At 39.0% G+C, this 14,743-nt stretch overlaps 1 protein-coding gene across 1 annotated transcript; it reads right to left on the bottom strand.

The window, feature by feature from the left end:
- Positions 1–216: 216 nt before the first annotated feature.
- LOC114739228 (L10-interacting MYB domain-containing protein-like) lies at positions 217–1,655 on the bottom strand. The gene is made up of 4 exons (XM_028927306.1): positions 1,537–1,655; positions 920–979; positions 411–726; positions 217–318 (listed from the first exon to the last, which is right to left on the bottom strand). The coding sequence occupies exons 1-4, from the start codon at positions 1,653–1,655 to the stop codon at positions 217–219; spliced, it is 597 nt and encodes a 198-aa protein (XP_028783139.1).
- Between the last annotated feature and the right edge of the window lie 13,088 nt (positions 1,656–14,743).

Genomic DNA, 14,743 nt, shown 5'->3' with positions numbered 1-14,743 from the left:
GGTCGACTGCCACCTGTGCTTCTACCCCCACGAATGGTTTCCTGTCTCATTCCAGTGTTGCCTCCACTTCCTCTACTATTGTCATTGAATGTGACTGAATTAAACTCCCCACTTATGCCAGTTAGTGCCCTTAAAATTTCATCACTATCTCCAGATCCTTCTTCCATATCATTTTCAGGAACTCCTTTCGCTTGGAAGTGTCATGGAAGAAGGTGCTCATGACTGTGGTCCAGCCGTAGCTACATACCCAAAGAGTTGAGTCAATTCAGCCCGAAATTGAAGCCCTCTTTCTCTAAATTTCTCATAGCCTGGAACTTCCTGCGCATTCAACACCAAAAATATTATACATTATACAAAAAATGTTAACATGGGAGAAAATACAAGCTCAAATAAAGTTAAATGATTACTACTGTTTTCTTCTCCCACCAATCATCAGGGGCACTAACAGTATTCCTTTCGGCATCCCACCCTAAACCTATCTCACGGAGCAGCCTATCCCATAACTGCCACTCCTTTCGCAAGGTATCAAATTTGTTCTTTAATTGGATTCTCATATAAACTCTCCTAGTCTTTGTAGTAAAGTTCTCCTCAATACTTGTCCAAGCAGGCTTTGTCAAGCTAGTTCCTCTTCTTCCCCCTTTTTCAACTTCTTCAATAAACAGGTCAATAAAGACCTTTATGGCTCTTATATCCCACGAAGCTTTGCCATTTTTTTTATTCATTATGCTATAAACCAATTACAATAGTTCAGTCATCACAAGTTCAACCCAAAAAGCATACCATTCAATCCAGGAGATATGATATAACAGGATAGTATTTAACAAGTATAGCCGCGTGTTCTATAATCCAACGGTATACATACACATTAATAATGACTTTTTTTCCCAGCATCCAAGGGAATTCTTTTCAGTTAACTGACCCAATTTGGCTACAACCAACAATCAAAATCCCATACATATTTCGGTTAACCACTATAACACTGCAAAGCAACATCAAGCACAAAAGAGAAAAATTCGAGTGTCCTGTCTCTAAAATAAAATCCACCAAAGGGAAAATAAGATCAAAAAACCCAGATTTGATCAACACACACGAATGCTCTGTCTCTCATACACACATACAAGAAGCACAACCAGTCACAACCGAGATCTTTCCCATCGTATACACACACACACGATTACCATCAAAAAAAATGAAGCCACAACCAGTCACAGTCGGCATTGGCTAAGAAGATCGGGCTTAACTGAAACTCAACATTGTTTTTTGGTTTGTCAATAACATAATTTTCTGTCATATCTGATCGGTGTCAAGAAAGCAACCAACAAAATCAACCACTACAAGTGAACATAGCATAAGCAACCGGTGAAACCAACATCTGTCTCAGAAAAAAAATACAACACTGGACAACCTCTGTTTCAAGGAAAAAAATGACGCTGGACGACCTCTGATTTGGGGAAAAAAGACGATGCTAGACAGAATTTCATAATGCACCAGATCTTCCATCTCCAGCCACAACCAACAAGGAAAAAGACAGCTTACCTGAAACGTTGGATCTGATCGACGGAAGAAGACACGGCAACCAAAGCAGCCGATGACCGGATGAACTCAACACCGAAGATATCAAAATCTGTGAATGGATCTTCTTTTGGCAAGCCCATACCTCACCTCACCAGCACCGAAAGTCACGGGATCAACGACCTCCCTGATGGCAAGAAGACCCGTCGAGCTTCAGAAAGGGCGACGGAGAAAGAATGATATGCGCTTATGTTCTTAGTGAAAATCGTCCAAGCGTGGAGTGTGTTCTTGATTTTTTCTGAATGGGAGGAGGCGATCTCACCGGCGGCAAGGAATTTTTCATATAGCAAGTGGCGATCTCACCGGTGGCGACAAATTTTCAGATTAAAAGGAGGTGACGGCACTGGAAATAAGCAGAATGGGAGAAGAAAGACCATTTCAGCGAGCATATTTCAGAGCCACAGACAAGTTTTCTACCATTGAAAAAGCCTCTCTGATAGGAGTGATAATGATTTCAGTGAGCATTATTTCTTCAAAATCCACAATCTCCTAGCTTATACGAAAACCATGGTTTGGCTGGCCAAAACCATGGTTTTCACCGAAACCCAGGTTTTCCAAAATTTTAGGGTGTTTGGCAATCACCCTTCCTAAACCATGGTTTGGGAGCCAGAAGTGCTTTTAGGGTGATTCCCAAACACCCCTTGAATTTCATTACAGAAGCCCAAGCGGGCAAATGCTTACGAAAAGGCTATCAAGGATTCCTCATTTTCTTCTCGGTACAAGTAGAAGTTGAGGAAGGGATAGGAGAAATCCCAATGGTTAGGGAATTTTCGAAAGTGTTTCCGATAGAGATCACAGGATTACCCCCAGACAGAGAAGTAGAATTCATAATTGACATAGTACCTAGAGCAGGACCAATTTCTAAGGCCCCTTATAGAATGGCTCCTAATAAAATGACAGAACTTAAGAAGCAGATAGAGGAGTTACTTTAAAAAGGTTTTATTAGACCAAGTATGTGTCATGGGGTGCTCTAGTGTTGTTCGTCAAGAAAAAGGATGGTAGTCTAAGGCTATGCATAGACTACAGGGAGTTGAACAAAGTCACAGTTAAGAACAAGTATCCGCTCCCTAGGATAGATGATCTGTTAGACCAGTTGGTTGAAGCCAATGTATTCTCTAAGATTGATCTAAGATCTGGCTACCACTAACTCAAGATTAAGTCTGAAGATGTCCCTAAAACTGCGTTTAGAACCCGATATGGGAACTATGAATTCTTAGTGATGTCGTTTGGATTGACGAACGCACCTGTGATATTCATGGACTACATGAATAGGATTTTTCATCCTTACTTAGATCAATTTGTGGTCGTATTCATTGATGACATCTTAGTGTACTCCAAGTCTCCAGAAGAGCATAAGGAGCATTTGAGGATTGTCCTAAATACCCTGAAAGAGAAACAACTAGTGGCTAAACTTAGTAAGTGTGAGTTTTGGCTTCAGGAAGTCCGATTTCTCAGCCATGTGATTTCTTGAAAGGGAGTGACTGTCGACCCCAGTAAGATTGAGGCAGTACTCAACTGAGAGAGACCCAAGACGGTGACTGAGATCAGAAGTTTCCTCGGACTAGCAGGGTATTACAGAAGATTCATCCAGGACTTTTCTCGAATTGCTCTCCCGCTGACCAAGTTAACCAGGAAGAACCAACCGTTCTTGTGGGATGAGAAGAGTGAGGTTAGTTTTCAGAAGCTGAAGAGGAAGCTCACTTCTACTCCCGTACTTATACTTCCCGATCATTCACAACCGTATGTGGTTTATACAGATGCTAGCAAGCAAGGACTAGGATGTGTACTTATGCAGCAAGGACGAGTAGTAGCCTACGCCTCACGCCAGTTGAAATCTCACGAGGAGAATTACCCGACCCACCTGGAATTGGCAGCGATAGTTTATGCACTGAAGATATGGAGACACTATCTGTATGGAGCAACCGTAGAATTGTTTTGTGACCACAAAAGCCTCAAGTACCTTCATGACCAGAAAGAGCTGAATATGAGACAACGAAGGTGGATAGACTTACTCAAAGATTATGATTTTCAAATTAAGTACCATCCAGGCAAAGCGAATGTAGTCGCGGATGCCTTAAGCAGAAAGACAGTACAGGTAGCATCGCTGATGATCAGAGAGCAGAAGCTGGTAGAGGATTTCAAAGATTGGGGTTCTCTATATCAGATGCAGTTAGTAGAAGGAAATAGAGGTAAAACCCAGTTTACGGCCCTGCTCAAAGATCAAATTAGAGAAGCACAGTCACAGGACTAGCTAGCGAAAATTCTCAAGGAGAAGCTGTCTAGAGGTGAGAGTAAGAATTTTGAAATTTCTGAGGGGATACTGAAGTTTAAAGGAAGAACCTACATTCTCCAAGTATCGAAACTCAGAAAAGAGATACTGGCAGAAGCCCATAAGAGCAAATATACTCTTCATCCAGGAATGACCAAGATGTACCATGATGTTAAAGAACTCTTCTGGTGGCCTGGAATGAAGAAGGATATCACGGAATATGTAACAAAGTGTCTTACTTGCCAGAAGGTGAAGGTAGAACACCAGAAACCTGCAGGAGAGTTGCAACCCCTGGATATCCCTGAGTGGAAATGGGACAGTATATCCATGGACTTTATAGTGGGGTTACCGATGACAGGGTCGAAACATGATGCAATATGGGTAATAATAGACCATCTGACTAAGTCCGCACATTTTCTCAGTATGAATGTAAAGGATTCTCCAGAGAGGTTAGCGAGACTTTACATCAAGGAGATTGTTAGGCTGCATGGTGTTCCAAGCAGTATTGTTTCAGACCGAGATCCAAGATTTACTTCGAAGTTTTGGAGGTCCTTACAGAAAGAGATGGACACCACTCTCAGATTTAGTACAGCCTACCACCCTCAGACAGATGGACAGACAGAAAGAACCATTCAGACATTATAGGATATGTTACATGCCTGTGTATTAGATTTTGGCAGCAATTGGGATACGTCTCTACTATTAATTGAATTTGCCTACAATAACAGTTTCCATTCAAGTATTCGAATGGCACCTTATGAGGCATTGTATGGGAGGAAGTGCAGATCTCCTTATGCTGGACAGAGCTTAGTGAGAGGAGTTCTCTTGGTCCTGACATTGTGGATCAGACTTCCCGACAGATAAAGGCTATTCAGCAAAGGCTTCTAACAGCTCAGAGTAGACAAAAGAGTTATGCAGATACGAGAAGGAGACCGTTAGAATTTGATGTTGGTGATCACGTTTTCCTCAAAGTGTCACCAACAACGGGAGTCGGTCGATCTTTAAAGACTAAGAAGCTCAGTCCAAAGTATGTTGGACCATTTCAGATCCTATCTAAAGCTGGACCAGTGGCCTACAAGTTGGCTCTTGCCCCCTAAGTTAAGTCTGATTCATGATGTTTTCCATATCTCCCAACTAAAGAAGTACCATCCAGATCCCACGCATGTCATAAGCTATGATGACATTGCGCTTCGGGATAATCTATCTTTTGGGGTTAGACCAAAACGAATCGTTGATCAGAAGACCAAGCAACTGAGGAACAAGCAGATTCCCCTAGTCAAAGTGGTCTGGAAGGGTCTTTCCTCTGAAGAAGCCACATGGGAGATGGAAGCTGAGATGAAGGAAAAGTACCCTGAGCTTTTCCACTAAGGTATGTTTTAAATTTCGAGGACGAAATTTATTTAGGGGGGAGAAATGTCACATCCAGCATTATGGTAATTAGAGATAAGAAATATTCTCAAATTATTGAGGATTAAAAATGATAAGGAAAAGTCAAAGGATTTTGGTGGAAAATAATTACAGTAATTTTCCAAGCCAATTATAGGAAATTGACTAATTAAGGAAAATTGGTCAAATGTAAATAAGGAAAAATATTTCTGAGCCTTGGAAAATTAAGGAAAAATAGGGATAATATCCTTTGAGGGTTATATGAAATTATAAAGTTGGTTTTATGGCCAAATTACCCTTAGAGAAATTATAAGAGAATTTAAGGGTGATTTAGGCTAATTAAGGGATTTTATTTGGAAAATTCCAAATAAATATTTTAAGAGGAATAAAATTCCAAGAAAATTCTTATGAGATACCAATGAATTATAAGGAATTATAGAATTAAATGAAGACCCTCAAGTGCCCAAGATTTTTCCAAATAAATGTGAAAAGTGAAAAAATCCCTAAAGAGAAGGAAACTAATTTTCCTTTATATTTAAATATTAGGAAATTAATTTTGAGACAAAGAGGGCAATTTGGAAGATAATAATGAGGAGAATAAATTAAGGATCTGAAAAAAAATAATTACAGAGACTAAGTTACTGTAATTATAGAAAAGAAGTAAAACTCAGAGTCTAAAGTATACCGATAAAGCAAGATTGGTGTCTTGCAAATCCAAGGGATCCTATTGAGCCATGTGTCAAGCTCTTGAAGGAGAAGATTTGAATTAGCCAAGTGTCATTCCATAAATGGAGAGGATTTTGACTTTAGTAAATAATTTCATTTGGAATTATGTTAATTAGGAAAGAGGAATCAAGACTTAGTAAGGTAATGACACTTGGATTATCATTAAAAAGGGTGGTTGAAATATTTTGAGCCATTAATCAACTCTTCTCTCCCCATTTTTAGACCTACATTTCGTCCAAGGGAGAAAAATAGAGAAAAAGAGAGAGTTTGAGAGGAAACAAGAAGAAAGCAAGCACCTTTGATCATCCAAGCAAGGTTTCAAGGTTAGATCTTGGTTCTAGAGGTGCTCTTACTTTGTTTTCTTTCATTTTTATGGTTTAAAATCTGACTCTTCCCTCTCTTAATGTGGACCAAACTGGTTGTTAAAAAAGGGGAAAGGAGTTTTGGTTTTTACACTTGCTAAGACACAACTATACAAGCTAGGTTCTAGTGTTTGCAAGTGAGTTTAAGTGGTTTTAAAGCATTTTTCGTGGTTGTTGTTGTGAGAGTTCTTTTTGGCCAAGAGGTGAAATGGACCCTAGGATGAGTTTTTCATTGTTTTAAGGCTTCCATGAAGCTTAAAATGAGAAATGGTGTAGGGTAGACTAGAAGAAACAAGTGTTGGAAGCTTAAAAGCAAAGCTGAAAATTTTGGGTCAAAACCTCTAGTGGTTCGGTCAGTTTGTTGCTGGAAGAAACAGTTTTATTTTCATAAATCTAAGCCCATTTTTGGAATCTACATGAAAAACCATTTAGGGTTAGGTCAAGGTGTGATTTTTAGGGTTAAAGAGAAGCAAGTCTAAAAGTAGTGAACAAAGGAGGGAGCTTTATGGTTCAAAAATCATTTTGATGTATGTTCTTGCTTTTTCATGGTTGGATAATGATTATGGTTGCCTTTGTTGATGGATTATATGGTTAGGGTTTGATATTTGTCAAGGGAAAGAGGAGAAGGAAGGAAAGCTAAGACTTTTGGAGCAAGGTAGTAAGTTAAACCTAACTACTACCACTAACTAGCATTGTTGATTATTGTATGGTTAATTACTATTATTGTGGTTGAGCTTTCTTGATTGTTATGTGGCTGCTCTTTATAGTATCTTGCTTTGGCCTTTGCATGTTTGAGTTTGCCAAATGATAAGCATGTTAGTTCACCAATAGTAGCTAATATGATCATGCATAATAATGATGCTTGCTTGGTGTTATAGTTGGTTAATTTGCTACTGGGATTTTCAAAAATCTCATCCCCCAAAAATAATGTAACATTTTAGGGCCTAAATCCTCCAAGGGAAAGCTACAGATTGAAGGCTAATTTGTGGGGTTTAGCCACAAAATTCGTGAGCTCATTTTGGTTATGTAAATATTAAACTAACAGTGCTGGAAGCACACTGACACTGACTGGTTCACATGACTTTTTGATTATACTCTCGAATACGTTTAATCATGAAATTTGGCATGATGAAAGATAACATCCTGAGCTTCAATTTGATAGATAATACGTTAAAAATGGCCTAGTATACGATTTATAATGATTTTTCAAAGTTAATGGTCAGAATCTAGGAATCAGGGTTTTTGGCAAATGGACAGTGTTGCTTTTCTAAAAAATCTGACGCTTTCTCATAAGGATTTGGGCAATGAGATTATTTTTCCTTGAAAGAGGACTTAAAGAGCTTTAAGTATAATTTTGAATCACCCCAATTGGATTTTGTAGAATAAGTTATGAATTTTTGAAGTTGGACCAGAACGGGTAGCAAGAGGGAGTAATTGAGCAAATCGATTGCTGTACTGCGGCACCTGTCACACCCCAAGTTTTGGGCCTAAGAATACATGGGTTAGCCTAAGATAGGTAGGCTACTAAATCCCTATGAGCAGGAGTTCTAGAAATGTAAAAGGAATGTTGAAGGGTTTTAGGAACTAAACTGTAAATAGAGAAAGTTCTAGGGACTAAAATGTAAAGAAAGTTAGAGGCTCCAGTGAAGTCTCAAGGCCCAGAAATGAGAAAAGAGGTTAGTTCAGACCAAAGGTTATAATAGAGGCCATAATAGGGTGATTTATGAGGTTTACTTGACCAAGGGCAAAACTGTAATTTTGGAAAGTTTCGGGCCAGGAATGGGTAAAAATGGAAGTAATACCCAAAAAAATTCTAGAAAATTCCAGAAAATGGAAAATGACATTTTAAGGCCTGTATATGGGGAGAAAGGACAAAAATGCCCTTGAGTTGACTTAAAAGGAATTTATAAGTTTATGGCTCAGTTTGAAATGTAGAGGTAGATTTAATTGTTTGGGTCATAAGGAAACCTCAGAAAGTTATGACAAAATGGGGATGTATGATCTAAGAAGCTATAAAATTTATAAAACTAGTCTTAACCCTTGAAGGCCAGCAGAATGGCTTTAACATTTTTTAAGGCCAGAACTGCAGTTTATGGGTTTGTTATGGGAAATTTAAAAAGAAATACTTATGGTCTGAGTTATGATATAAGAAAATTCATAAATTTTCTATAGAATTAAACGAATTTTATGGTGTAAATAGATAAATTTTTGGATTTCAGGATGGGATAAAATGCTCCAGTCAAATGTTAAATAATTAATGTCCCTTAATTAGGAGACAAAGTTAGAAAATATCTCAGATATTTTGAGGAAGACAAGTTCAACTTGAATTCTCTTCTTCTTTCCCATGTGCTTCATTTATGAGGGTGATGAGTCATCGTATGAGTCACCAGAAGATATTTTATGGGCAGTAGAAAAATTAGAATGTAATACGGGTAAGTGTTAGACAGTTCCCTATCTACCCGGTAGGGCAAAATTTCTACTATGTGACTCAATAAGGTTGACTAATTTGTCAATAGTGTTAACTATTTTTTCCCCTCTACTCCTCTAAGGTGGTGTCACACCTTACTATAATATTGACTTAGGTTCCTTTTCAAAATCATTTTTGACCACATTGGATGGTCTTGGGCTCACTTTTTACCATAAAAACGCTAATTTTCGGATTTTCACTGTTCATCGGGTAAAAATCCAGTTTTTCTGGCCCAACTTCAAAAATTCATAACTTATTCTACAAAAATCCAATTGGGGTGATTCAAAATTCTACTTAAAGCTCTTTAAGTCCTCTTTCAAGGAAAAATAATCTCATTGTCCAATTCTTTATGAGAAAGCGTCAGGTTTTTAAGAAAACAACACTGTCCATTTGCCAAAAACCCTGATGTCCAGATTCTGACCATTAACTTTGAAAAATCATTATAAATTGTATACTGGGCCATTTTTAACGTATTAGCTATCAATTTGAAGCTCAGGATGTCATCTTTCATCATGCCAAATTTCACGATTTAACGCGTTTGGGAACATAATCAAAAAGTCACGTGAATCGGTCAGGGTCAGTGTGCTTCCAGCACTGTTAGTTTAATATTTACATAACCAAAATAAGCTCACGAATTTTGTGGCTAAACTCCACAAATCAACCTTCAATCTGCAGCTTCCCTTTTGAAGATTCAGGCCCTAAAATGTTACATGATTCTTGGGGGATGAGATTTTTGGAAATCCCAGTAGTAAATTAACCAACTATATCACCAAGCAAGCATCATTATTATGCATGATCACATTAGCTACTATGGATGAACTAACATGCTTATCATTTGGCAAACTCAATCATGCAAAGGCCAAAGCAAGATACTATAAAGAGCAGCCACATAACAATCAAGAGAGCTCAATCACAATAATAGCAATTAACCATACAATAATCAACAATGCTAGTTAGTGGTAGTAGCTAGGTTTAACTTACTACCTTGCTTCAAAAGTCTTAGCCTTTCTTCCTTCTCCTCTTTCCCTTGGCAAATATCAAACCCTAACCATGTGATTCAACAAAAATGGCAGCAAGAATCATTATCCAACCATGAAAAAGCAAGAACATACATCAAAATGATTCTTGAACCATAAAGTTCCCTCCTTTATTCACTAGTTTTAGATTTGGTTCTCTTTAACCCTAAAAATCACTCCTTGACTTGTTCCTACATGGATTTTCATGTAGATTCCAAAAATAGGCTTAGATTTGTGAAAATAAAACTGATTCTTCCAGCCACAAACCGACCAAACCACTAGAGGTTTTGACCCAAAATTTTCAGCTTTGCTTTTAGGCTTCCAACACTTGTTTCTTTTAGTCTACCCTACACCATTCCTCATTTTAAGCATCATGGAAGCCTTAAAACAATGAAAAGCTCATCCTAGGGTCCAGTTCTTCACTTGGCCGAAAATAACTCTCACAACAACAACCATGAAAAATGCTTTAAAATCACTTAAACTCACTTGCCAACACTAGGATCTAGCTTGTGTTGTTGTGTCTTAGCAAGTGTTATGATCAAAACTTCTTTCCCCTTTTTATTAATCAGTTTGGTCCACATTAAGAGAGGGAAGAGACAGATTTTAAACCATAAAAATGAAAGAAACCAAAGCAAGAACACTTCTAGGACCAAGATCTAACCTTGAAACCTTGCTAGGATGATCAAAAGTGCTCCCTTTCTCCTTGTTTCCTCTCAAACTCTCTCTTTTTCTCTATTTTTCTCCCTTGCACGAAATGAACATCTGAAAATGGGGAGAGAAGAGCTTGATTAAGGCTTCAAAATATCCCAACCACCTTCTTTAATGATAGTCCAAGTGTCATTACCCTACTAAGTCTTGATTCCTCTCTCTTAATTAACATAATTCCAAATGAAATTATTTACTAAAGTCAAAATCCTCTCCATTCATGGAATGACACTTGGCTAATTCAAATCTTCTCCTTCAAGAGCTTGACACATGGCTCAATAGGATCCCTTGGATTTGCAAGACACCAATCTTGCTTTATCGGTATACTTTAGGCTCTGAGTTTAACTTCTTTTTTATAATTACAGTAACTTAGTCTCTGTAATTATTTTCTATCAGATCCTTAATTTATTCTCCTCATTATTGTCTTCCCAAATTGTCCTCTTTGTCTCAAAATTAATTTCCTAATATTTAAATAAAAAGGAAAATTAATTTCCTTCTCTTTAGGGATTTTTCCACTTTTCACATTTATTTGGAAAAATCTTGGACACTTGAGGGTTTCCATTTAATTCCATAATTCCTTATAATTCCTTGGGATCTCATAGGAATTTTCTTGGAATTTTATTCCTCTTAAAATATTTATTTGGAATTTTCCAAATAAAATCCCTCAATTAGCCTAAATCACCCTTAAATTCTCTTATAATTTCTCTAAGGGTAATTTGGTCATAAAACCAACTTTATAATTTCATATAACTCTCAAAGGATATTATCCCTATTTTTCCTTAATTTTCCATGGCTCGAAAATATTTTTCCTTATTTACATTTGACCAATTTTCTTTAATTAGTCAATTTCCTATAATTGGCTTGGAAAATTACTGTAATTATTTTCCACCAAAATTCTTTGACTTTTCCTTATTACTTTTAATCCTCAATAATTTGAGAATATTTCTTGTCTCCAATTATCATAATACTGGATGTGACATTTCTCCCCCCTAAATAAATTTCGTCCTCGAAATTTAAAGCATACCTTAATGGAAAAGCTCTGGGTACTTTTCCTTCATCTCAGCTTCCATCTCCCATGTGGCTTCTTCGAGGAAAGACCCTTCCAAACCACTTTAACCAAGGGAATCTGCTTGTTCCTCAGCTGCTTGGTCTTCTGATCAATGATTCGTTCCGGTCTAACCTCAAAAGATAGATTATCCCGAAGCGCAATGTCATCATAACTTATGACATGTGTGGGATCTGGATGGTACTTCTTCAGTTGGGAGACATGGAAAACATCATGAATCTGGCTTAACTTTGGGGGAAGAGCCAACTTGTAGGCCACTGGTCCAGCTTTAGATAAAATCTGGAATGGTCCAACATACTTCGGACTGAGCTTCTTAGTCTTTAGCGATCGACCGACTCCCGTTGTTGGCGACACTTTGAGGAATACGTGATCACCAACGTCAAATTCTAACGGTCTCCTTCTTGTATCGGCATAACTCTTCTGTCTGCTTTGAGCCGTTAGAAGCCTTTGCTGAATAGCCTTTATCTGTCGGGAAGTCTGATCCACCATGTCGGGACCAAGAGAACTTCTTTCACTAAGCTCTGTCCAGCATAAGGGGGATCTGCACTTTCTCCCATAGAGTGCCTCGTAAGGTGCCATTCGAATACTCGAATGGAAACTGTTATTGTAGGCAAATTCAATTAATGGTAGAGACGTATCCCAATTACCGCCAAAATCCAATACACAGGCACGTAACATATCCTCCAAGGTCTGAATGGTTCTTTCCGTCTGCCCATCCGTCTGAGGGTGGTAGGCTGTGCTGAATCTGAGAGTGGTGTCCATTTCTTTCTGTAAGGACCTCCAAAACTTAGAAGTAAATCTTGGGTCTCGGTCCGAAACAATACTACTTGGCACACCATGCAGCCTAACAATCTCCTTGATGTAAAGTCTCGCTAACTTCTCTGGAGAATCCTTTACATTCATGGCGAGAAAATGCGCGGACTTAGTCAGACGGTCTACTATCACCCATATCGCATCATGTTTAGCCACTGTCATCGGTAACCCTACTATAAAGTCCATAGATATACTGTCCCATTTCCACTCAGGGATATCCAGGGGTTGTAACTCTCCTGCAGGTTTCTGGTGTTCTACCTTCACCTTCTGGCAGGTAAGACACTTCGTCACATATTCCGTGATATCCTTCTTCATTCCAGGCCACCAGAAGAGTTCTTTAACATCATGGTACATCTTTGTCATTCCTGGATGAAGAGTATATTTGCTCTTATGGGCTTCGGCTAGTATTTCTTTTCTGAGGTCAGACACTTGGGGAACATAGGTTCTTCCTTTAAACTTCAGTATCCCTTCCTCAGAAATTTCAAAGTTCTTATCTCACCTCTAGACAGCTTCTCCTTGAGAATTTTCGCTAGCCAGTCCTGTGACTGTGCTTCTCTGATTTGATCCTTGAGCAGGGCTGTAAACTGGGTTCTACCTCTATTTCCTTCTACTAATTGCATCTGATATAGAGGACCCCAATCTCTGAAATCCTCTACCAACTTCTGCTCTCTGATCATCAGCGATGCTACCTGTACTGTCTTTCTGCTTAAGGCATCCGCGACTACATTCGCTTTGCCTGGATGGTACTTAATTTGAAAATCATAGTCTTTGAGTAAGTCCATCCACCTTCGTTGTCTCATATTCAACTCTTTCTGATCATGAAGGTACTTAAGGCTTTTGTGGTCACAAAACAATTCTACGGTTGCTCCATATAGATAGTGTCTCCATATCTTCAGTGCATAAACTATCGCCGCCAATTCCAGGTCGTGGGTCGGGTAATTCTCCTCGTGAGATTTCAACTGGCGTGAGGCATAGGCTACTACCCGCCCTTGCTGCATAAGTACACATCCCAGTCCCTGCTTGCTAGCATCTGTATAAACCACATACGGTTGTGAAGGATCGGGAAGTGTAAGTACGGGAGTAGAAGTGAGCTTCCTCTTCAGCTCCTGAAAACTAGCCTCACTCTTCTCGTCCCACAAGAACGGCTGGTTCTTCCTGGTTAACTTGGTCAGCGGGAGAGCAATTCGAGAAAAGTCCTGGATGAATCTTCTGTAATACCCTGCTAGTCCGAGGAAACTTCTGATCTCGGTCACCGTCTTGGGTCTCTCCCAGTTGAGTACTGCCTCAATCTTACTGGGGTCGACAGCCACTCCCTCTCGGGAAATCACATGGCCGAGAAATCGGACTTCCTGGAGCCAAAACTCACACTTACTAAGTTTAGCCACCAGCTGTTTCTCTTTCAGGGTATTTAGGACAATCCTCAAATGCTCCTCATGCTCTTCTGGAGATTTGGAGTACACTAAGATGTCATCAATAAATACGACCACAAATTGATCCAAGTAAGGACGAAAAATCCTATTCATGTAGTCCATGAATATCGCAGGTGCATTCGTCAATCCAAACGGCATCACTAAAAATTCATAGTGTCCATATCGGGTTCTAAACGCAGTTTTTGGGACATCTTCAGACTTAATCTTGAGTTGGTGGTAGCCAGATCTTAGGTCAATCTTAGAGAATACACTGGCTCCAACTAGCTGGTCTAACAGATCATCTATCCTGGGAAGCGGATACTTGTTCTTAACTGTGACTTTGTTCAACTCCCTGTAGTCTATACACAGCCTTAGACTACCATCTTTTTCTTGACAAACAACACTGGAGCACCCCATGGCGACACACTTGGCCTAATAAAACCTTTTTCAAGTAGCTCCTCTATCTGTTTTTTAAGTTCTGTCATTTCATTAGGAGCCATTCTATAAGGGGCCTTAGAAATTGGTCCTGCTCCAGGTACTATGTCAATTGTGAATTCTACCTCTCTGTCTGGGGGTAATCCTGTGATCTCTATCGGAAACACTTCCGGAAATTCCCTAACCACTGGGATTCCTCTTATCCCTTCCTCAACTTCTACTTGCACCGAGAAGAAAACGAGGAATCCTTGACAGCCTTTTCGTAAGCATTTGCCCGCTTGGGCCTCCGTAATGAAGTTTAATCTAACTTCTGGATTCAACTCTAAATCCCTCGTGGGTAAGATTAGGGTTTTGTTCTTACAATCCATTAGGATATTGTGGGATGACAACCAATTGAGTCCAATCACCACATCCATCTCATGGAAAGGCATGCATATCAAATCTATAGCAGTGCAACAGTGCTCATAACAAACTATACAGTTCAGGCATACATCAGATGTAATTACCCTACTCTGCG

The sequence above is a fragment of the Neltuma alba genome, unplaced genomic scaffold (genome assembly GCF_004799145.2).
Source record: "Neltuma alba isolate B1F8T4 unplaced genomic scaffold, ASM479914v2 tig00000458_pilon, whole genome shotgun sequence".
Taxonomy (NCBI): domain Eukaryota; kingdom Viridiplantae; phylum Streptophyta; class Magnoliopsida; order Fabales; family Fabaceae; genus Neltuma; species Neltuma alba.
Note: the sequence above shows the minus strand (reverse complement) of the source record. Positions and strands in the feature narration are given on the sequence as shown.